Genomic DNA, 24,579 nt, shown 5'->3' with positions numbered 1-24,579 from the left:
GCTGGCCGGTTCAGAGTTTGTATGTTCTTCCTGTCAGTATCAGTGTGATTTCCCTCAGGGAGCTCCAGTTTCCTCCCACACAAACCATAGACACGTCGGACTGGAGGCTCTAAATTGAATGCGTTGTCTGGTCTATTTGTATATATAGATGCATATAGTATCCTGTAAATGTACACAGTGCAGCTTGTCATGGGCCCTGACTCTTAGCCAACACATGCCGGGAAGGGCTCCAGCCCGCGGAGCCCTTCCAAGGATAAGGGAATATAGAAAATAAATGAAAAAATGCACTTGGAAAAAGAACCGTGTGTCACCTAGTGGTTATATAATTCTTTCTTTTCCCATTTAATATAGTTTTAAAGCCTCCGAGAGAATAAATTAATAAAGGTGTCATTGATTTGCTTTAAAAAGTACCTAAGTCACTCCATTAAAGTAATATCCTGAGCCAAAATTCGATGACTGGCCCTCATCTTATAATGTTCTTTCGTCACGTGGATGTTTAACAATCTCGATTTCATCCTGTAACATCTGCATTGTGACTCATTCTTACCAGATGACGAGAAAACTGAAATTTGTGAGAGGAAACCACATAAAGTGAAAATGGTTAATGACTTTGTGTTCTCATGAGGCCTCAATATGTTTAAAGACAGACTTCTTTTTAAATGTATATATCTCAAACAGCAACCATCAGCTTTGCAGATGTGTTTTGGAATATGGGTTGAAATGTGGCAGGAGATGTTCACTGCACTGTACATATTACAGTTGAATTTACTTTAAAAAATCAGGAACCCTATTAAGGATACTTCGGCATGTAGCTCAGTCCCGCCCCGGGGAGCCAGGGATTCAAACCAGCAACCTTCCGATCACTAGTCCTCAGCTCCACCCACTGAGCTACAGCCGCCCCTAAATGCTGAAGTATCCTTGAGCAAGAGACTGAACCCCAAAATTGCTCCTGATGTGCAGTTGGCACCTTGTGTGGCAGCCACTGCCATCAGTAAGGGCCCTGCGATGAGCTGGCGACTCATCCAGGGAGTACCCTGGCCTTCGCCCATAGAGTCACTGGATAACATCACCCGCGACCCTCATGGAGAAAGCGGAAGAAAACGAAACGAAAGGAACCCTATTAAGTGAAGTAGACTATTAAAGTTGTACAAACTAAAAAGTTCAAACAGCTTAAAATTATTTGTCAACTTTTCCTTTTCCCCCTTTATCTTACAGTCTAATCAATATCTTTGATTGGGTCAACCAAGTAGACTTTAATGGACATTTTTAGTCTGCGTCAAATGGTTTTCTATCATTAAGAACCTGAAGCAAATCTGACAAAGTGACTTTAGTCAGAATCAACAAGTAGGCTAAAAATGTCAAGCTGTTTAAACTGTTTAGCTCATATTTACTTGGTAATTCTGAGGTAATCTGTTTCCTGACTTATATAATTTACTGAGTCAAGTTAACTTTTTAAAATGTACAGTCTATGACAATCATTTGAATAATCAGTGAGCTTTAGAAGTGCTGGCTGTTACCTTGGACAGAGCAAGGCTAGTTTGTCTTTTCAAGACTCTATGCTAAGCTAAGCTAAGCTAAGCTAATCAGCTGATGACTGTTAGCTTCATATTTAGAGTACAGGTATAAGAGGAAATGTAATATACACTGTAAAATCTGACAAAGTGACTTCACTTTTTAACAAATTAGGAAACCAATGAAGTCAAAACATCAAGTCATATAATTTTAAGATGTTAAAATGTTTTCGATTGCACAGTTTGATGTAAATAGTCTCCTTGACTTGTAGAGTAAATACAACTTTTTAACCCCAGTGTAGATATTGGTGAACGTGTCTCACCTGTGTTACCTGTGCCTCCTCTTGACCTTGTTCGCCCGGAAGCCGCTTGACCTCTTTGTTTTTGTGCTGTGGTGCCGTCTGGTGACCAGGTGCACAAATCTTTCTGCACATTATCGATAATAACGCAAGTTCTGCTCATTACATCCATCAAAAACAGCTACTTTTTCCATTAGTATTTTTATTTTGTTTAGGACACCTTAGCTGGAGCCCCTGCTCCGGGGGAGGAGGAGGAAAAAAAAAAGAGGAACACCTTTTGTAGCTGATATATTAAGTCTGAGCTATGGTAAGTGCTTGTGCCTTTAAGCAATGAGAGGTTTTTTTTATACAGCATTTATATACAGCGTCTATACATACAACATTCACACCAACATGGCTGCAGTGGGCATGCCAGTCCACGTACACCCTCCAATTTTTTTCCTTGACTCTTGAACAAACAAACAAAAAAAGGAAATAAAGGGCAAAGGAAACATGGAGAGAAATCACATACAGGCATTAAACAAGAGATTCCAGAAAGCACCAGGTTCAAGTTGAAAAGGAAAACAAAACAAAAAAAAAATAAAATAAGAGCATGCATATAAATCTTTGGGAATGGCTTCTGTTTAAAACATATATGGTTTATTCTACATTTTATTGTATTTTCTTTTTATTAGAAGCTATTTTCACCTTGATTTTTATGGAACAACAACAACATCACACCAGGAGAGGAAACAAGGGATGGATGATGGAATGTGATGAAGAAAAAAAAGTGTACAAAAAAACCCCAGAAACTAAGCACAAGAAATCAACGTCTTGGTTGCATTTTTTTTCTTTTTCTTTTTCTTTTTTTTTTTTATCTCTACTTGAATTGAATACAATACAAATAGAAAAACTCGGAGTTCTTTCGCGGAGTGCAGCGTGGTAGTGTTACACTCTCGAATGCTAGTCCTAGTACACAGGTAATATCTAGTACATTCTAGTATACCAGTTGTTAACGGTATTGTAAAACACAAGTTAAAAACCCCTCGCTGCCTGCTCTACAGGTCAGCTCTCTTATAATTCATACTTAACGTCGAGAAAAAACTGGGATATTTTCGAATCTTTTGTGTTCGGGGATCACCTCTTGAATTTGAATTTGTCCACATGTTACGCACAATAATATGTTAAAGCATTGGTTAACTGCTTCTATGACTGACGTGCGTATGTGTGTGTGTGTGTGCGTATGTGTGTGAAAGCATCACCATAGTATGCTGGCGTCTGCTTTGTAAGCCGTGTCTGCTAACCTTGAAGCTAAATAATGAAATGATATGTCGTGTTTGAGGTCCATGTCCACTTGAGTTTTGAAAATGAGCGCGTGGGTTTAATGACATCGTGGTTTGTGGGGGGGGGCGAGGCAGTGTTGGTAGGGGTCAGTGTTGGGCGGGGTTTGGGGGGGGGGGGGCTGTGGTCGAACACGCACGCTTACAAAAAAAAAACGTTCACACACTCATTTACAAACACACTTCCTCGTGGAGGCGCGGCGCCGGGGTGGGGGCAACGCGCTCTACTTCTTCCTGTAGTTGCCGAGCTGGATGGCGGAGCGGTCGAAGACACAGCGGAAGGTGATTGGCTGAACTTCCCAGTAGGGCACGGGGTTGCTGAAGAGGCTGATGCCGGAGTACATGGCCTTCTTGCTGTTGAGGCCAGGAGGACAGAAGTCGCCTGTTCCCACGGCGGAGATCTTGTTGGCGTGGAGGTAGACCACCTAGAGGAGGGATTTGAATAATGACAGCGTTCAGTCACTGAGTGGGATGTGCGTGGCAACAATTTCGTTTTTCCAAAATAAAGCAGATAAAAAAGATAATAATAAGTCACGTAAATGAGTAATAACAGCTCGAGAGAGCCAACATGTCTTTTCTTCTCTTTCTCTGTTTAACTACAGGACTTGATGCTGCATGACGCTTAAATGGGAACTATGTAGTTTTGGAGGATTCATTCAAAGTTTTACAACCTATTGCATAATGTTTTACTGTGAAAGGATGTTGTGGGAGAAAAATATGACTCTCCCAGGACATTCTGTCTTCATACGACAAGGTCTGGATAATAACTTTTGGTTTTGAAGAAGATCTGAAGTAATAATACAAAACTCTATATATGTATGTTTCTATAACTGAATGAACAAGCTGTTCTCAGGAGAAAATAAGGTCCCAAGAACACTGTTTTAAGCTAGAAAGGCGGCAGGGTCCGCCACATATAAACAAAGTAAAACAGTACGAAACTGTGATGTCGTAGGCAACTGGACGTGTTTCAGTTTCTTGAAGACGTTTCAGCTCTCATCCAAGAGGCTTCTTCGGTTCTAACTAACTGGACTGGAGTTGCAGGCTTTTAAACTCTGTGTGGGAGTGTCCTTACATATGAACATAAGAGTGTCTAAAACAATCATGCTTCTAAGCAGCACTGAGAGGGATGAGAAGGATCCTAGAAGTAGGAACTAAAGGAGGGAAGTGCCACAAAGTCACTGGGACAGACAATATAATGCTAATTACAGATTCCAAAAACACCACACTATAGAAAGTCATAATGAATCGCAATTTCCATTGTATACAATGGAACAGGACAGAAGACAGAACAAGAAGAGCTAAAAATGATTAAAGAAAGATTACAAAAACGTGTCACGTAAGCACCTCATTAAGTTGAGCAGTTCCTACTTAACACCTGCTTTCAGTAGAACCACATCGATCTATTAAAACTTGGGAACTCACAAAATAACAGCAAAAAGATGTTCGAGAGTTGTGCTGCACTAATAATCCACGTAAACTACAGGAAATTACCTCGAAAAGGTTTATTGGGGACAGGTTTGATGCGGCGGTTACACAAGCTTCAGAAGCTTAATGAAATTAAGACATTAAAGCTAAAGGGCCTCGGATCGGGTCTGTTTACAGTCCCCCCTACTGCTAAAATCTGTAACAGTATAGTCCTAAAGGCTACCAACACTTTACCCAATAAACAAACTAAATGAATCCATGTGACTTTTGTTATGGAAGCCTTGGCTGGCTTGTAATCGGGCGGTGTCGACCTAAACAAACCCAACGCAAAAAAATGTGACAGAGTAAACCTTTGGCGTATGGTTCAGATCAGGGAAAATGAGCTGTGTGTGGTCACACTGTAAGAAAATGAGAAACATAACTATGATGCCCGAGCAGAGGTAATTTGCTGGAACTAAATGGTTACAAAAACAAGGTTCCTGTGATGAAACATGGGTTAATATCATGTGCAAGAGATGTACAAGTACTGTAATCAGAACAGTGTGTACCTGGATGTACTTGTGGTCGGACAGGCCGGGAGGAACGCTGGTCAGAGCGTTGTTGTCGAGGTGCAGCTCTCGCAGGTGGGGGACGTTAGCCAGTGTGCCATTTTCCACAGAGCTGATCTCATTGTAGCTCAGACCCAGCCTGCAGGGAAAAAACCAAGTAAGATGAGATGCAGAAATGTGCAAATGTGTAGAACGCAAGAAACACAGATAGTTACATCGATGTTTGTCTCCCGCTGTCAAAATTATCATTACCAACCAGCAAGAATCTACACCTTTCATCAAGGTCGTTACTTTACCAGTTTATTTCTTAATATGGAGAAGGAGGAAAAGAAAAAACATCCCTCACTCATATCCCCGTCCAACATACTCTCCTAATGCTTCATCAAAGCCTTCTTTGTTCTTGTTTGGTATGCCATCGTTGGTGCAATCCAAGCAGTGATCTTATAAACACAGTTTATCCACTTTTTTTGAGCTAAACCAGTTATTTTGATTATTCCAAAACTGCTGTTTAAGTCTTAGGTTTTGTTACAGCTACAGTAAATCATTTAAGAACGAAGAGTCCTAGTAAGGCTGATACACGTCAAAGCAGAGAATGAAAACAGCATGAAAAACTGAGGTAACGACAGAATGAGAAATGGATGTTCACGTGTTTCCTAAGGGGAAATTTTAAAGCGAGACTACGTAACTTTGAGAGATGAGAGATGGAATAACACAAACTTTCTTTAACTGATATTAAGTTGAGATATGGTGGCTAACGTTAGCACACGTTAGAGAGACGGCAATTTTTTTCAAGTTTAAACAAAAAATTCCTGCTCTTAGAAATGAAAAGCTGAAATCATTAGCAGTAAATTACAACTTGCTATAAACAGTCAGAGTCACACTACAACCTTACTTAGTCTGTTATGACCAGTAGCTTAGCATATGGTAGCTAACGTGAGCTAATATTAGCAAACTTTAGATAGTAACTGACAATAATAAAGTTAAAATTACACGAACCTCCTCTCACAAACAACATATAAATTCATTATCATTCAAAAACAACTCTGTAAATACACTTTGCTTGGTGTGACTGGTACACACCTAACATATGGACGCTAACGTTAGCTAATGTTAGCAAACTTTAGATAGATACCTGTGTAAATGACATGCTGAATTCATTATCAATTACACACAACTTCATTTGTTTTCATATGACAAACTTACATGCAAATGAGTAGCTGATTGACCAGTAGCATATGTTAGCTAATGTTGGCTAAGTACTGCTGTATGTTGTCACACTTCAACCAAACTTAATGTAGTTTGTTATGAGCAGCAGCATGTGGCTAATGTTAGCAATTTTTGGATGGATAGCTTAACTGACGTTGTTCAAGTTGAACGAAACCAAAGGTGAATTTCATGAGCGACAAAATAACTCCAAATTCAGTTCAATCTGCTACAACCACAGCCTTAGTTGGTCCAGTAGCTAATGGTCGCTACTGTTAGCATTATACTGACTTTAGATAGATGCTGTAGATGGATTGAAAGAGCAGTGTAACTGATGTTCAGTAAATCTGATGAATTTATGACTGCCTGCTTGTGCTACATATTAGCATGATACAGATAAACATTGTAATTATATTTCAGAAGTAAAAGTAAACACGGTACGCTATGTCAACAGTAGACATGACTCGTCAACTACACTGTAATTGGCATTTGTGTCTGTTGTGGTTGCTTTTCAGCCATAGTTAGGTGTGTTTCAAGTCTTGAAATCAAAAAGAAATTATAAGGTTAACATGAATCATAATTCTTACTTGGCCAGGTTCTTCAGGCCCCGGAGGCTGCTAGCTGTCACCTTGGTGATCTTGTTTGCATCCAGGTGGAGCTCAGAGAGAGAGCTGGGCAGGCCTGACAAACCACAAGACAGGAATTACCGCTGTGAACAAGGTGATGACTTAAGTAACATCTACCTTAAAAGCTTACATGACATTATGAAGCCACTTAAGCTTGAAAACGGGTGGTTAACAATGTGTAGCATTTCATTTCAGGTCAAAAAGTACAGACCAATTATCAAAGAGTGGCTGTTTCTAAGTCAGTAAATTCCAAAAAGATCCTTAGTCCATGTATCATTTTACTAAATACACCATAATCGTTCCCACCCTGACCTAGTTTTGCATTTCTAGGCGGTGCAATTTGTGTGTTTTTTCACATTGAACCCATTGTTCTTCTGCAGACTTAAATCCAAGCGTGCGTTCTTTGACTGTTATTCTTGGCAGAGCCTGACCCGATCAGACACGAATCAGGCCAAATTCCCTGATTTAGGTATTAATTCTGTGGGTATAGATATTAGAGCGTTACCTTTGGGGATTTCTGTGATGTTAGTGTCCGCAATGCGAATGTAAGACACCCGTTTCAGGTCAGCAAATGCACCGGCGTCGATTCCTGCGCTCTTCAAAGGGTTGGAACCGAGTTCTGACAAGAAATGAAAGAGAAAAAACAAACAAATGAGAGTACAGCAAAAAACAGAAGAAGAGGAAACAGAGAACAGCAGTAATTGATCACGTCTATGAAGTTAATTCCTCTCCTGGTGTGTTACGGGAACATCGAGCTGAGTCATGAGTAAACAAAGTCTTTGGCAAGAGATTAGCTTGTGTTTTCAGAGGAGCCTTTCTCCATGCCGGATTCCCTGATTTGTCTCAGAGCATGATTCTCACATCGTTGCATTTATAAGTGACTGTGTTCACACCTGGCAATGACACCCCTTTTAATTTGTGGAACAGGAAGTTTTACAGTCAGAGATGAGTTGTCAAAGTGACAGCAAAGTGGAGCAAAAGGAGGGGGAAGGAGGATCAAGGACAAATATTCTGATTCTTTGGTTAAATCGAAAGAAAAACACATGTTGTGTAATCGAGCATTAACAGGCTACCACAGTCTGTAGCAGCCTCAGCACTTCCAGTCTGTGATTTGTAAGTCTTGTCTCAACAGTTAAAAGCCATGAAGCAAACTTTCCATCTGCTCTTTCCAAATGAAAATCAATCAAATTTCCCATTCCCACGCAAGAACCTACTTTAACCAATAAATAAAAGAAGTCTGGACAGAATGACTGTTAACATCCTCCTTGGTGGAGGCTGCAGCTTGTTACAGCTGCCGAAGTTCACCAGAGGCAGGTTGTGTGTTTGGAAACGCTGATTTTCCCCCCGATTCAAGTGGGTCCATTGTACGCCTCGGAAAAAGAAGGAGCGCCGCTAAAGAATCCTCAACTAGTTTCTGTAGCATGTTGCACAAAGAATCACATTTACGACTTATTTAACCAATTTTCCTGCCGTAGGTCGCGTCTTCAGAAGAACTGACGTTTGCATCTTCTAAAGTGCAGATGTTTATATTTTATATTCAGGCGATTTTCCTCTGACGTAAGTCTCAGGGTGGGAAGCTCAAATAACACACTGCTTTCTTTCTGATTGTAATGAATGTAGTGTTGACTAACATTTCAGCTGCTGATCAATCAAGAAGCTGTGAAATGCTGATGATGTTTCCAGTTCCCCTATGTTTATACGACTTGGAACATTATCCTGCCACTGGATCCTCCCACCCTAGGCATGATGGCCGCCATTTGATGATCGTCTATGGCAAAATCACGGACGTACCTCTGAAGATGTGAGAAATATGTTGCATCCACTGTCATACCACTTCAAACTGCTTGAAATAAATATCTGTATTTGTTTTGTTTTCATACCCATGACGATGACGTGGGACATCCCCTGGAAGGAGGACTTCTTGATCTTGGTGATCTCATTCTCGTGGATGCGCAGCTCCTGCAGGCTCTTGGGCATGTTGGCGGGCACGTCCTTGAGCATGTTCTTAGAAAGGTAGAGACGCTGCAGCTTGGTCAGTGGGCTCAGGGCCTTGGCGTGGATGATGGTGATCTTGTTGTTGACCAGGATCAGAGCCTGCGAGGAAGAGCACCAGTGAGAATGGATCCTGGAGCACTCACTGGTTGCGAACACATTGCAGCAGTTTTTTTTTTGTCAAATCCAGTCTGATCCTGTTTCAATCCACATCGGTGTTTAAACTTCTATTGTTATGGAATTTGAACTTTATTGGAAACTTTACACCTTTGTGGCTTTCACTGTTTTTTCTTTCGCTCAGAAACATTCCCTGCTACAAATGCACCATGGGCCCTTTTAAAAAAATAATCTCTTCCTCCCAGATGAGAATTCACAAAAACAAGACACTCGGCAGATGTTAGATACTCCAGCCCGCCTGCGCTCTCAAGATGGAAGGGCCAAGTTCAAGTGCACTCTGGAGTTATCGCTAATGCATTTTCAGAGGAATCTCTCTGCTGCTATTCCACTCTCATGTAAGCAGACACAAGGCAATGTGAGGTATGTGGTCAGTTCCCTTAAGAGGCCAGTTACACTGGAAACAGCTCCGGCCATCAGACAGAGGTATTTATTGCAAAGTTTGGAGGAGTTTGAAGCTGCGAGGGTTTAAAGCCTACGGGTGAATAGTTTCCATGCACCTGGTGACTGGAGGAGCGGTGGAGTAATGATGATAAGGACGGATGGAAAAAGGTGCTATGGGTGACTATGTGGAGGAGGATGTAACCCAGGGACGATGGAACTAGCGTTTGGGTGGCACAGAGATCTTGCCCTTGGGGGCGAAAGGGATTTTTGTCAGTATGAATGTTTGTGTAATCATTGCTTGCACTGACGTCAAACACAGCGCATCCTCTCGTATATCCAGTTAACCCACCATTGATGGGGGAAGGGATGCACATTGTGAACAACAAATCTGTGCTGAAACTGGCAAAACAGGTAGTTAGCTGTTAGCAGCCGATGAGCAGCTAGTCTCGCCACGGCTTTGTCTGCATGTCTTTAAAACAATCACAATCGTCTTGGGTGGCACCTAACCTTGGATGCAACAACGGTGCCCCTGCAAAATAATGTCGGGGGGAGGCGAGCCCTGGTGTTAAGCTGTCACTGCAAAAGAAAAGGTAACAGCTGCCATCTTGTATATGTTTGTGCCATTAGCAAACAGGTTGGTGCAAGCGTAACTTGCACGTTTGAGCTTTCAGGTCCCTAGCTTGAAGGTTGTTCTTGTTGTTTTACTTGGGGATTGGGAGATTTTTATAATAGTCCACTCAGATAGCAGAAAGAAGGCGGGGAAATGGGCCCAATGACAGGTTTTTACCAAGAGTCTACATCTGGTAAGTCGGACTAGCAAGCAGTAGAGTAGGGAAATTACTGTAAAGAACAGTAGGGGAACGATAAATGCATCGCTTGAAAAACAAGATGTGTCCTCATGGGGATCATAAACGGTTCATGTTGAATTGCGAGTTCTACGCTTACATAAGACCGCATTACATAACTTTAGGAATAACACACAGACATTGAGCTGCACACATGGAAGTAAAACGTCTCTTACGTGCAGCCCTTTCAGGTTCTTGAAGTCGTTCTCCTTGATCTCCGTGATCTTGTTGTTCTGCAGGTCCAGCAGGGTGGTGTCGTCCGGGATGTCCCCGGGAACAGCCTTCAGTCCTGGTGGAGGAATTCTTTGTGAGTGATTGTTTAATTAGAAGTAGGGTATGAGGGTTAGAAGCGTGAAAATGCAATAAATCCGTCAGAATGATGGATGATGGAAAACTGAGTTTTGAGGTGAGGCGATGACAGCCGTGGTTTGGGCGACGAGAGGTTAACCACGCTCTGACCTCAACAGGAAATGGATACCTATTCGTCTCCATCAGCATGGTCGGAGGAGGTCTATTGTATGTTAAAGGTTCTGAATATATATGTTCTCATTAAGTTTCTTTACTATAAGCGATGGACACACAATTTCCTGCCAACGTTGGAGAAGTTTTGGTCATTGAGAGACTGTTGTATCTTTGTTTTTGGGCTCACTTGCAAAAAAGAACTGAACTGAACTTAAAACTTTGCTTATTGCTTATTTAGTCCTGCATATTTAATGCTGCGGGGAAGTAAATTAGATTTTCAGGGGCTTTCACCTCTTGAGGATTGTTATGGGCTGCACATACCGAAAGAGAAAGAGAGTTAACAGTAGCCACACATGAAATTACAAGGTCGGCATTGTCAACGTAGCATGCTACATAAAGTTTCAATGACAGGGGTTTGGAGCACATCAAATAGTTATTCGGTCCCTTTGGAATGTCACCATGAAACCCCATTCTGCTCTGAGGCACATATGGTGGAAATGGACCTTAAAACAAATTTCCTTTGGAGTAAGTAAGCGACTGCATACCTGGACGCTGAGCTCACTCTGAAATCGTTTTGCTTGGACTTTATCGTGGCACGTCATGGCTGATGTGACACAGAAAATGGCATCTGTAGTGAAAGACTGTTTGGTTGAGTGGGCTCTTTTGTAAAAGAGCGGAGACAGCTGGGAGTCATGGTGTATTCACTTCTGCATCCGTGGTAACGCAAAAAATACATTCAGCATGGGCTGGTTTACATTTCAGAGGAAGAGGCGTAGAATAAACTGTTTGACAAAGAAGCTTACGCTCTGTTTCTCCAGTCTACGTACGTGTGTCTGCACACATTTTGTCCTGAAAGCTTGTGACGACCTCTGTTCAGCTCACCCAAACATTACTTGCAGCTAGGTTTGCTTTTCTGTCAGCTTTTTCCAACTCGGCAGCGAATGACCCACAAACCATCACAGCTGTTTGTGGTCACCGCCATCATTACAGCGCCACACTGTATACCTCTATACTTGCACACACGTTGTTTTTTTATTGTTCGTCTCTCAAAGTCAGACCACCTCAGCATTTACTGCTCCAGTTGTGGATATTCTTCTCTTTTATTATCATCTTGCAGAACTACATAGCTGGAATTCCCTTCAAAAATAAATGTTCTAGTCATTGTAAAGTTTAAAATGGTTCTGTTGGTGTTTGTAGCATAGCAGAGAAGTTACGCATGTGCATGTTTTTTGAGGTACTGTAGAAGACGTCTATGTTCTGTTGCAGAGATAGGCTATCTATTAAAGTTAGCATGCTAATCGGCTAGCCCCTCACCAGTTTGTACCTTAAGTGTTGGTAGTCTGATAGAAAACAGCACCAACACTTCTCTGAGCTCCCAGTTGGGGGCACTAGTGATAGTTAGCAGCAGTTGGCCTCTGGTGATCTGTTAGACAGGTGGCCAATTCTTACATACAGTTTTTCACCTTTAAACTCAACTTTCATCCAAAATTTGAAGTACTTTTACATCCAATTTGTTGCATTTCCTCCTGCAAGAAGACACTTCACAACAATTTACAGTAGAAATGAATGATATCAAGACAAACACAACTTGAAACTGCTTCCTGTAACAGAAGATGTTGAGACAAATGGGTGGAAAACACAAATGAGCTATTGATTATCCACAAGGGTATTTTAAAGGGGCCTTATATAAACATTTGTAGCAATTTCCAGATATAAATCACTTTTTTATTGGTCACATGTGACTGGATTGTAACATGAGTTAGAAATTCTACCTTCCCCAATGATTTGTTGAGGTTGTTTGATGCAGATGAGCTGTGGATTTCTTTTTGCAAAGGACTCAGATTTTCCAGGCGCGACAGCCTCATCCCAGCGTCCGTTGACAGTCCGTAATGTTAGCTTAGAAATAGAGTCTGCTAACATAAACTAGCCTCCAGCGCAACACCAATCCCACATAGCCCTTTTAAGTGGAACATTTTTGAAATATTATCACAGCAAATTCATTTTTAATGTGATTTCCAGCATTTTTTTGTAATCAGTAGAAATAATTCCTGCATTTCAAATAAAAACTGGAGGAACTGTTGTACAAAGAAAGTGATCTCTTGATGGATTTAGCAACAAATGAGTGGCGCTTTTCAGACAAGTACTTGGCCATATGACATAAACTGATTAGCACTGTAATAAGAATCAGTGCGTGACGCCAATAGCATGAACTGACGAGTAGATATAAATTATCTGAATGTCATTCGTCGGTCAGCATCTCCCTTTTCAGCTGATAGCCTCTTGGCAGGAAATGAGCGAGGAAAAATGGGACTTTTCAGTCTCACCCCAGCTATTATAGTCACTGTTAATCACTCCATTTTAAATCAGTGTGATTGGGATATCAAGCGTATGATTGCTTTGGACCGAACTGGACTCGTGTTCAGCACTTCCAAGCATTAATGCCTGTGTTTATGTAATGTCCTCTTGTTGTCTGGCGCTGGGGCAAGTCGAGTTGATCTCGCTGCATCAGCAGAGGCCCGTTCGCCTCGCGGTATTGGGTAAGTTGGGAAATTTCGGTGGGCCGCTCACAAAGCGCGTGGGGTAGACGTGATGCCCTCCAACCACACACCTTTCGCAACCGCTGTTTATAAAAGGCAATTATTTAATTATAGAAGCCGACTGAGCCTTTAATCTGAAAAAGTAAAACAACCAAAAGGCTGTTGCATCAGTCTATATTTGCCAACTCTCTTAGAAAGCGTTTTGACTCATCTATAATCACAAATTATTAGTACCCTAGGCTAAATGTTCCCTCCTTAATGTTTTTACTGTCGTCCTGCCAGATAAAAATGGTGCTCTGGGCTGGTGAGCAGACTCTTCTGTCATGCTCATGCCTGTGTGTGTCCAAATTCATACATATAACTTTCAAACCTGTGTGTGTGTGTGTGTGTGTGTGTGTGTGTGTGTGTCTGGTGTGTTTGCGTGCATGCGAGCAGGTCTGGGGAACAGATGGAGGCTCGGGGCCAGCAGTGCAGATACAGGAGTTGAGAATCCAGCCATGGAGCTGCGTCTCCGGGGGGAGTGCGCCGCTGACGACTGGGGCCCCGGCTGGAGGACTGATGTAATGGAACCGGCCTCTTCCTGAACATCACTCTCTCCAGCTGTCTGTGGCTCCGACTGCCTGTCTGTGGCTCCCACCGTCGAGCCACCTGCCTATCCAGGGGTGCCTGTCTGTCTGTCTGTCTGTCTGTCTGTATGCTCACTGCGACTGTTGCCCTGAATCGCTAAAAGGCTTTTTTATGTCACCGTCTCGCCCCTTTTTTGAGCTTACTCAACCAAAGTGGTTATGGGCTGGTCGTCTGTCCACTCCTCTTTTTTATTTTATCCCTCCGAGTTTGTCCATCTGTGTCGCTCCCTCCCTCCGTCTGTCTCCTAGAAGTTCGCGCCCCTTCCTTTCCAAACAAAGCCAGAGCCAAAAAAACCATCAAACCCAACTGCACAGCGAAGCACTTTCTTGTAATACTTGACAATAAACGAGTCCGGGGGCTTTTCTCTATCTCAAAGTTTGCGAGATGACTCAGGCGCTTGTGTACCCTGTATATCAGATTAAACAAACAGACTGGATAAGCTCCAAACAACAAAGATGACAATTGAGTAAATTGTTGTGACTGAGCCGAATTAAAAAGCCGACTACATAAATCTGGTGTTCTGAGCTCGGTGAGTAAGCTTTACATTGAGAAACTTGGGATTCCCTCAGGACTTTCCAAGGCGCTGGCTAACCTTTTCATCTCCTACGCAGTTTTTAAGAAAACTGTTTACCCAGAAAAGGAAAATAATGTAATTGCCACAGGAAGCGGAGTGTATGGCTCAAAGCATCTGTGAGCAGTTAAGATATCAACACTGTTCCTCTGTTGGACATCACAATAAGGCGGAACATGATGTAACCCTCAAATGACCCTGTTTTGTAAAGTCAGTCAACTTTTTTTCCCCCTCTCATGTCACTCATGGCACAATAAAAGTGCGATATAAAACTGGCGCAGACACACGTCCGACCTCAGCGTGCGATCCATCAGAGTGAGCTCAGTTGTTTGGAATCCAACACCAAATGGAGGCGCGGACGGAGAAAATGGATGCGAACCGTTACACAACATGTATGATTCAAATCAAGTCACGCTGAAACATTTTAGGGATCATTCTCGGGATCTTTGGAACAAATGATAAAGATAACTGACTGTATGAATTAACATTAAAAGCACATTAATGTATTTATAGTCGCAGGTGTTTCAGGCTGTAGCCATCGCGTTGTAGTTTAGCTTGAGACTGCATCAAGGTTAGAATGGAGGAAGGTTTGACTGCGCCCGTTATCATTCTGCAAGATGATTGCATTTCATTAAACCAATCACAGTCCTCCTGGTCGACGAAATCCCCGGATGCAGAGTTCATTAAAATGACTAAACTCCTGCAAAAGAAAAGGTAACACCTCCAAGCTTGTAGGTGGTTGTATATGCAGATAATGGTGTGGCTTCTAACTCGGTTTGTATTCATTGCACAACAAATGCAAGAGCTGCTCCTGGGACGTTTCCGAATTGTGCCGCGGTGCACCTTAGGAAGCTACCAGCATTATCTAGAACAGCCGGGATCAGCTCCTACATAAGGTGAGCCTGACCATCTTTGCAGTGTCTCGAACATTTGACGATTTGTTCCTTTACTGTTCTTTCCTTTTTTTTTCTATGTGAAATTGAACATATCTGGGTTTCGGACCAGTGATTGGTGACTTTGGGTTGTCCACTAATTACACCTTTGTGTCGAAATCAGTCCGGTTAATCATCCAGTAATGCTACAATGCTCCATGTTAAGCATTTAATAAAAGGCACTGACGTCCAAAAAGCAAAGAAAGAGTCACACATGTATTGAGAGAGTGTGCTGGCTTCAGTATGAACTGTGAGTGGGAGGCGTCTTGTCTTACCGAGGTCGGAGCACTGGATCACGCGCAGGTGGCACTGGCATCTGAAGGGGCACTTGGGTCCTTCAGGCATGGGTGCGAACCTTACATCTGGCACCTCAGCAACACCGGATCCCGCCTCATCCTCCATCATGAAGTCTAAGAAACCGGACTGGCGGAAGGGCGGTAAAGCCCAGCACGCAGTGACAAGGAGCAGAGAGAGACAGGCTGACCTCATGGTGCCGCTAGCAGGGAGCCTGGAGGACGAGAGAGGACACAGTTCAAAGGTTTGGGTGGATACGTTTTCAAAACAGTCCGTCTATGATTAGTTTTGAAAATACCATACAGTGTTCGCCTGTCTTTGATTCACTGTTATAGAGGCAAAGTAGAGAGGGGAGAGAAGATAGACTTTGAGCGTGGCAGTGAATCAACGGCGGCGTGAGAAAGACAGAACAGGAGACGCTGATTGAGGTCCAGAGGGTCAAAGGGCAAAGGTCAGAGGTGGAGGGCTCCAGGGTTAAACATGTGGGTGTAACAATTTAGCGTGGCTGGTCAAATGAGCTCTGACTGGTCAGTTTTAGCCAGAAGGTGAAAGGTGATAGAACAGAGGTTGAGAAAATTACACAATATTACTTTGACAGCAGGGACAAAGTACAGGTAGCTATGCTTATGCTACTAAAAACACATGAGTGTTTAGTACTTATATGAAGTTCTTATACTTCTGAGTAGCCTATTTCATTTCTTTAACACTGGCATATGTTAAGCTAACAATTTCAGTCATTTAGTTTGAGCAAGCTCTTTCAACTGTGAATCCATTTGGCCCCTTTTTTAGATAACTATATGAACTATGGATTTAACTACTGTATATATTTCAACCATTAATCCATTAACATACTTTTTACGTATTTTTTTTAAACCACGTATCCATCAATTTAAGTTATTTTACAGTTCACCAACGTTGTGCTTACTACTTCAAGTGTTATCCACTATTTTTTGCCAACATACTGAACCGTGTATCTATTAGGCTACATGTAGCTACTTCAAATGTTTATCTAGTACGTTAAACTAACTATTTCAAGCATGTATTCATTGTTTTTAGCTTATGATTTTGACTGCTTAGCTATTACTGTTAGCAAAGTGAAAGCACCTTGCTCTTGAACGTGGTATGTTGACATTAAAACACATCCTCTCATGTAACATTTCTTAACATTTCTTGATAACTACCATTTGTCTATGACGCTTACTTTAAGGTAACTATTTCAACCGTTTGATTCTAGCTAAGTATTTCAACTGTTTATCCATTAGGGTTCCTTACGCTAACTATTTTAACCATTAGGCTATCAATGACTTGTACTACATGCTTTTAGCTAACTAGATTTGACATAATCTCAGTCACAGTATGCAATAATTAGAGTTACATGAAAAAAAATGTCATCAAAGTACGTGCGTGTTATTTTTACTAATTCAGTTGATCTATCCACCTACATACCCATAACTGACGAAGTGCCCCTGTTTGGAAATCACTGTACTATAAGATCAAACTGTGTACTAGTGTTTTGCTGTTGCTTCATTACAAGGATACTTGTTTACTGTCGAATCATCTGGATACTATAACGCGTCTACGTAATTTGCTTTTAAAACAGAGACAGAGACAACAGTCGACTGCTGCACGAGCAACATCTGCTTCGACTTTTACACTGATGCACATCATGGGAAATTTCATGGCTGCCACTTTACACCACTGAACTACATCTTGTGTTCGAGAAGTCAATGAATCACAGAAATTATTTGCTCGCCATTAAAGTCTTTTATCATCCTGTCTGTGTCAAAACACAGTGGAGGAGCGGCTGTCACCGGGAGAGCCCTGCTGCCTTATGTAGTCGTTTATTTCTAAACACAACCACAACCCAGATGACACTTAAGCGACTCTCTCTCGAACTCAAACAGTGCAGCGGAGATCCACAACCAACTCCCTGACCTCTTTTACACGGCGGCACACAATCGCACAGAAACGCATGCGGAGTCTCAAAGACCCAGCAATCTGCTTGTCATACGCGTCGACCGAGAGTCGCTCCTTCCTTTCGGTGCCACAATAATTGAAGGGCGGATTTGAGCCACAGCTGCTAACAACTGATTTGGGCGCAGCCGGCGTTTTAGTGGACCTTGACCTTAACATCATGAGCAGGATGATGAAACTGACTCAAAACCATCAGTTGGACCGGAGCTGAAAGCGACTCCGGGCTGGTTTATATGGCCAATGTGCATGCGTCTGTGCATACAAATTGTGTTATTTGAATGCATATTTGCATGATTTTAGGCACGAATAAAGCAAAAGATTGTGTTTTTAATTGCGTTTAATGCACGTGCACAAGTTGATTGTGTGAGTAAAAGATTTAAATGCACAGGTTTAAGCCTTCCAAACGCTCTCAATCGTGTTTCTCTGAGAGCGAGAGAGACTGGAAGCGAAAGGCGACGTGCTGATGCAGTTGAAATTCAGGTTACGTCAGGTCAGAGGGATCACGCCTCAGAGGGACTCGCAACACAAGCAGCAATTATAGTCGCTGTCCACAAAACAGCCGCCACTTTGACACACTGTACAGCTTCGGTCCAGTGGTTACAGTGCTTGCATACAGTATGACCGAGCTTGAAATCACTTCCACTCAGAGGGGAGCTGTGTTGGATGGGATGGCTCTGCCTTCTTAATGCTGCTTCATTCACTCGCTGCTCCGTTGCTACGAAGCAGGAAAAAAGCCAGAGAAACACTCAAAAAGGGTGATTTCACAGACGCTGCACGATGTTTAATGTCTGGATGCAGTTTCTCCCTTGAAAAGAAAAAAAAAAACACAACTCCTTTTCTCTCACATGGAAACATGGAGTACGGTACAGTGGGAGGCGCTGAAACAAAGAGTCTGAACATACAGTAGATCCAGAGGACACGTTGTTCCAGGCTCCTCGACAGACTGAGTAATCTTGGCTATGTCGGGATCTCTTATCTCAGCGTAGCTCAAAGCTCAATCCAGCGAAAACCTTGTCTGCAAACTTGGCTTCAGCGGTCTGCCGTCACTTTGGATTTAGGGTATAAAGCACTCCCGGGTCAAGCACTGCTCGTACATGCCTTTGATGGCCTGTTTTATTCTGGCTTTGATGCCAGATGAGTTGGGCTTGTCTCGTACTGTGATGCATTAATTGCCAAAACTGGAAAGGTTTGTTTTTTAAAGTCGCTTCTCATGGAGGCACTTGTGTCCTGAGCTGCTTACATCTGGCACTTCTTGCAGGCTGGAACGTTCAGATTTATCTACAAAGCCAGCGAACAGCAATGCACATGAATTAACGGAGGTTTCACTGCTGATTAATGACCCTTATCTCCCTGCGTTGACCCTTGGCCACAAGCACATAAACAGATATACATGCACATGTGCACTGGTGGAGGATTTCAGACGGGCCCTCCATGTGTCCTGCCATCAATCCATCAACCTTCGCCCATAAACGTTTCACCGGCTTTTAATGTGAGCCAGGCAGGCAAAAAAAGGGAAGAGGAGAGCGATCCGAAAACTGAGCTCCGTGAGCATTTAATGGCTTCAGCATTACTGTAAAGACAAGAATTACTGGGACTTTGTGAGTCATAATCAGACCCAGGAGTTGTTGATGATGAGACTAGAACAAGATCTTGAAATAAAACCAGGAAAAAGGAGTATGAGAGATTCTTAGGGATTATCGTTGGGGACGTTAACTATCAATTTGTGGCCACAGACGCCGAATAAACTTCTATAAGTGGTATTGATACGATTAAATAAGGGAATTTAGAGATGGAGGGGCATACATTGTGGATATTTATTGCTGTTCACAGCGGCGAAATCGCTCAAAACGAACACGAGTTGAAATTCAAGGCTTTTTCCCAGCTGGGCTGAACCTCTGAAGGCGAAGCATGAGACAACCTGCTGTGCCCCGAGGGTCAGTTCTTTCATTATTAGTCTGCTCAGATGTGTCCACGGGCCCTGCAGGTTCAGGTTCAGGTGCCCCCCCCCCCCCCCCCCCCCCCCCCCCCCACACACACTAACACACATGACACCGTGTTTGTGTATGCGTGCATGCTGGAACATGACCTGATCATACACACTCGACATCGTCAGTATATCAGCATTTTCCAAAGAAAGATGCAACTTTCTGTTCTTGAATCAAAGTCGTTCCTTATCGAGGGATCCTGGTGATCACACCAGCTCAGAAAACATGATCTGACCTTTGAGGACCCTTTTTCTTTAAACTGACATCCTGCTGGGATGAAACATTGACGTTTTTTTGTAGTTGTTTGATGTGTATCTCTAATTGTTTCTTACCATGTTCACCCTATAATTGACTTATAGCAATTCCTTTAAAAACCTTAGTTTTAATTTCTTTGGTGTTGGGGATACCAATTGGAGACAACAAATAAAACAAATTATACTACAGTTCTTTTCATGATGTATCTGTTCAGTGAGGCCTCATTCGGAGAACATGGCCAGTATCAAATCCTGGCATGGGTGAACAGCGTTGATGCCAATGTCTGTTGGGGTCCTGGGTTGAGATATCGACCGTGCGCTGTATAGTGTCTTTATAGGAGGCTTAAGAGTTGTCATTGCAAAAAGTGCCAGTTTTGAGTGGGCCCTGGTTTGGCTCTCCTGATGGTTCACGTCTGCAGCTGTACGCCAGCATACAGGATGGAAATAGGACAGGCTTTATTCTCAAGAAGTGGACTGACACTAATCAGTGGCAATGTGGCATGAATTGCTACACAGTCTGGCTTCCTGCTGGAAAGACTGTCAGTGAAAAGTGTGAACAAGGATACAGGTCAACTTGAGGCATTCAGAAAGGGTCTCGTTCACATCTCAGTCTCACGCTGGAGAGCGATGCTTCTGATGGATTTAGCAATTTCGGGCTCGATGGTGACTTTTGGGAAAAAAGTTAATCTGTAACTCATTTCGTGCTGAACCTCAACCATTTGAAGGCCTTTCGAAGAGTTTAAAGTGGGCCTTATTTGGTCAGCAGATGCCTTTTGAAACACTGCACATGGACAAATGGTGGCTGAAGACAAGATGTGTCAGAAAGCAAAAACAGCACGAGCATCTGTGAGAAAGTCGGGTTGCGTTTTCAAAAGATTTACAATCCACCACTTTCCCAGAAAAGGACATGTGGTAAACGTTGCCCCAACCATCTCCATCTTCTTCTCTGGTGTCTCTTAAAAACCTGCGATCCATCACCCCGGTGCCTGACCGAGAAAAAAAAAAGGGGCGGAGGCTGACATTTCCTGTGGCGGCGGCATCCTTGTCAATTCTCCTGCGTCCCTCTTTTGTCTCATCTCTCTCTCCCTCCCTCCCTCTCCTCCCCTCCCTCCCTCCCCTTCACTCTCTCCCCCTGGTCTGGCCCCAGCATTACTAATGATTCCCAGACAGGAAGCAGAGCTCGCATGAGGGAGTCAAGTAATTTTCCCTCCTTTGCTTTGTCACTTTCTCCCTCTTTTGTCGCTGCCTTTTCACCGAAAAACTCCCGGGCTCAGAAAATCAATGAGACACCAGAGCGATTACCATATCAACCGAACCTGACGAATCCTTCATTATAAACTTCTGCAGCATGAAAGGAACGGACTTGAATATTAAGCAAATCTGAGGGGGAACAATATGAAACAGACATCACCTCCCATCCCACCCCTCTCCCTTCCAGCTCTCCACAGGCCTGCGTCTTGCCTCTGCAGAGCATCTGTCAGCAATGAATCACTGGAAGGTATTTACAAGGCCACAGGACGTTTAAAACACGTGTGGCCCTTTTAACCCGATCAGCAAATTAATGTGAGCTCTCCACCCACGTGGTTTTTTACGGGAAACACGTACGCTCGGACACGTAAGTGTGATTGATTATGATGCCTAAATGTAGCTCTTCCTCTGGCAGGAGTCGGTGGTCGTCAACAGATTTCTGATACGTTGGGGGGGGATTTCTGCGAGTGAGAACATCTGAAAGTATGCGAAGACGCGGCCAACAAACAATTCCAGAGCCAAAACATTCTTGTAAAAAGGAGTCTTGTCTGGCGTCGAGAAAGCCCAAGACACTCCTTGTGATCTTTTGACCACTACAGTCAATTTCTTTTTACGCAACAAAAATACGATATTAAGTGTCGGAGCCATGTTGATTGTGTAAAGATGGCTTTACTGAAGAGATTGCCTGTTGTCTGTAGACATAGCATGAGAAAAAAAAAAAAGAGCCAGCGAGCGGTTAAACCACATTTCATCTGTTCCATGAGAAGAGCTGTCGGCCTGCCATCAACCTCAGTCCCATTATCAACAGTCTGCGCTGCACAGACGTGGACGAACTGCCCAACCTTCTCTCCCTTTCTTCTCTTTCCATCTCCTCCTCCCTTTCTCTGTGCTCTTTCCCTCCGTCGCCCATCGCTCATGGCATTTTTCTTTCCCTGTCCGAACCCTTAAAAAAACTCTGGCGAGGAACACCGACATGTGGAACTTTTCTGGTAGTCCAGTGAGCAGAAGTGAAGTGAGAGATTGGATGGATGGATGGGTGGGGAGGGGGGAAAGCGTTAATGGCTGATGTCCATTCAGCTCCATTGTTCTTTTTGCCTCTTTGTGACCCAGAGAGTTGAAGTCCAGATGGAAAAAATGCAGCCCCAGAGTGCAAATCTGGGCCCTGTCTCCTCCAACCCTTCCGCTCACTCATTCCTGTTCAACATCTGCTCAGCTCGACTCGAAAATATGAACCGGTGGAGCGCTTTTATAGCTCTTGAGTGTATTTTAGAGAAAGTGTGTGTGTGTGTGCCACGTTTAGCCTCCATTCTAATCTGAAGGCCCCACATTTTCTATTTTGTTTGTCTCAGATTTTCCCACTCTGGTTCTCTCAGAGCAGCTGAGCCTTATTAGGTTTTTTTTTTTTTTCCCCTGCTGGCAAAAAAGGATGTAATGAGTTAGCTGAGAGTTGTGTGGTGGCTTGCCGGGAAGCCTTCAGACCTCTCTTTGATAGAGGAAGCTGTACCATTACGGGATTAATGGCACTGTGCGTTTGCCAGGTACGGCTTCTTTTCTTTTTTTTTCCTTCTTCATCTCCTCTTCAAAGCTCGCTCACTTTAAGTTGCCCCTAGCAATTTGGGTCCTGTTCTAGCTCCTGTGAAAACAGCAGCAGAAAAAAAAAGGGAAAAAAAAAGGAAAGGAGGGGAGGTTCACACTGAGAAGAAACAGGGCAGCAGAGGCGAGACAGATAAGAGATTGGGGTTAAATGAACTGCTGAAATGGAAAGTGTGAGGAGCTGCAGAAACAACTCTTCCAAATCAGAGTCTTGACATGCACAGAAAGAAATCCTCACTGTTGTTTCAGCTTTTTTTTCTTCCCCTCCCTCCCTCGTTTGCTTGCAGACGGCCCAAACACCACGGGGGGAAGGAAAAGAGAACGAAAGAAAAACTAAACAGAGAGAGAAAAGGAACAAATTAATGCAACAAATCACGATTTCTTTTCCACTGACGTCAACAAACAACCTGATTAGAAAGCAGGAAAATCTCATTCCCCCCGCCTGCCCCTCCTTCAACCCCTTTGTCGTTCGTGTTGACATTACGAATCTGATTCACTTTATAAAACTAACACGAGCTCGAGGAATGCACTTCCATATGGTATACATCCAAACAGTCAACAAACAAAGTGTCCAGACACTTGGCCACGGAGAGCGAGGCATTACAGACCGCTGAGAGCATCACACGGCACTCAGCGGAGGATAGTTCGGACGTTAGCGACGGGCCGGATGAATACGTTTTCTTGGCAGAGGAGTGAGGTACCAGCATCAACTGTGCACTGCTACCACACCCCCTTCGCTAGCCGCTGCTCTTTTGACTTAGCTGCATGCAGACTGGACCGGGAATGCTTAAGAACATGACCTGGCAACATGTCCGTATTGCACACACATGAAGAAGTGGTAAAAAAAAACAAAAAAAACACACTTTTAATCCAGTTTAATAGAAAGACACACGTGCAGTACGCTTATCCTCACAAAATGACATCATCTGCGAACAATGTGACTTTTCAACCCCCGACTGACAGTTTGTCTTGTGTGCAAATCCACCCAAAAAACAAACCACTTTCTCAGGATTCATCTGTATCTCGTCAAAAATATGTGAATCCTGACTCTTTACTCCCAACCTCACCACCTCATACCCATGCTTTTCCCCCCGCCCAGAGTTAAAGGATTAACCTACCTGTTCTCAGTAGAAGCGAGGCGAAGAGAGCTGAGGAGAGATGAGCTTGACTCCCAAAAAATCCAGTCGAGTTGGGGGGGATGAGACTGTGGAGTGGCTGCGAGGGCCTATGGGGTAATTGGACTCGGAGCGCGTGTAGCCAAGATCAAGCAGGTGTGCTCTGTCACAACAGGGGGAGGAGAGAGGGAGAGAGACAGAGGAGAGAGAGAGGGGAGAGAGACAGAAGGAGGGAGGGGTCTGACCGCCGAGCTCCTCTCAGGACCGAAAACAATTGGTAGAGAACTCGCCCCGCTCTCGCTGTGCGCGCTCCAAAAAAACAGCGTGAAGAAGAAGAAGGAGAAGGATAAGAAGAAGAGGAGGAAGGAAAAAAAAAGGGAGAGAGCAAGAGAGAGAAAAGAAGGAGAGAGAGAAGAAGAGACAGAGAGTTTGAGTTTAAGGCTATAAGCAGTGATTCGGCTGGCAGCCACCCTCACTGTGACATCTGGTAATGATAGGTCCGGTGTGGAGCTGAGCAGAGATCGCTGCACACAAACTCCCTTTCTCCCTCTTTCACACTCTCCCTGTCATTCATCCTCATTCAGCCTCCATAGTGAGTGTCCCCAGGAAAAAAAAGAAAAAAAAAGAAAAACACATTCACATTCACACTGTTGTCTAATCT

The 24,579-nt window shown here is 43.3% G+C and overlaps 1 protein-coding gene across 2 annotated transcripts; it reads right to left on the bottom strand.

The window, feature by feature from the left end:
- Window positions 1-1,995: 1,995 nt before the first annotated feature.
- On the bottom strand, window positions 1,996-24,471 carry dcn (decorin). Of its 2 annotated transcripts, XM_030440315.1 has the most exons (9): window positions 23,922-24,471; window positions 23,042-23,136; window positions 15,731-15,963; window positions 10,503-10,615; window positions 8,812-9,025; window positions 7,437-7,550; window positions 6,893-6,986; window positions 5,103-5,241; window positions 1,996-3,554 (listed from the first exon to the last, which is right to left on the bottom strand). In XM_030440315.1, the coding sequence occupies exons 3-9, from the start codon at window positions 15,942-15,944 to the stop codon at window positions 3,354-3,356; spliced, it is 1,089 nt and encodes a 362-aa protein (XP_030296175.1). In that variant the 5' UTR covers window positions 15,945-15,963; window positions 23,042-23,136; window positions 23,922-24,471; the 3' UTR covers window positions 1,996-3,353. The 2 variants fall into 2 exon arrangements, with proteins under 2 accessions (XP_030296175.1, XP_030296174.1); XM_030440314.1 differs by lacking the exon at window positions 23,042-23,136 and having other exon boundaries at window positions 23,922-24,467.
- Window positions 24,472-24,579: the final 108 nt, after the last annotated feature.

Source organism: Sparus aurata, chromosome 14, assembly GCF_900880675.1.
Source record: "Sparus aurata chromosome 14, fSpaAur1.1, whole genome shotgun sequence".
NCBI lineage: Eukaryota > Metazoa > Chordata > Actinopteri > Spariformes > Sparidae > Sparus > Sparus aurata.
Note: the sequence above shows the minus strand (reverse complement) of the source record. Positions and strands in the feature narration are given on the sequence as shown.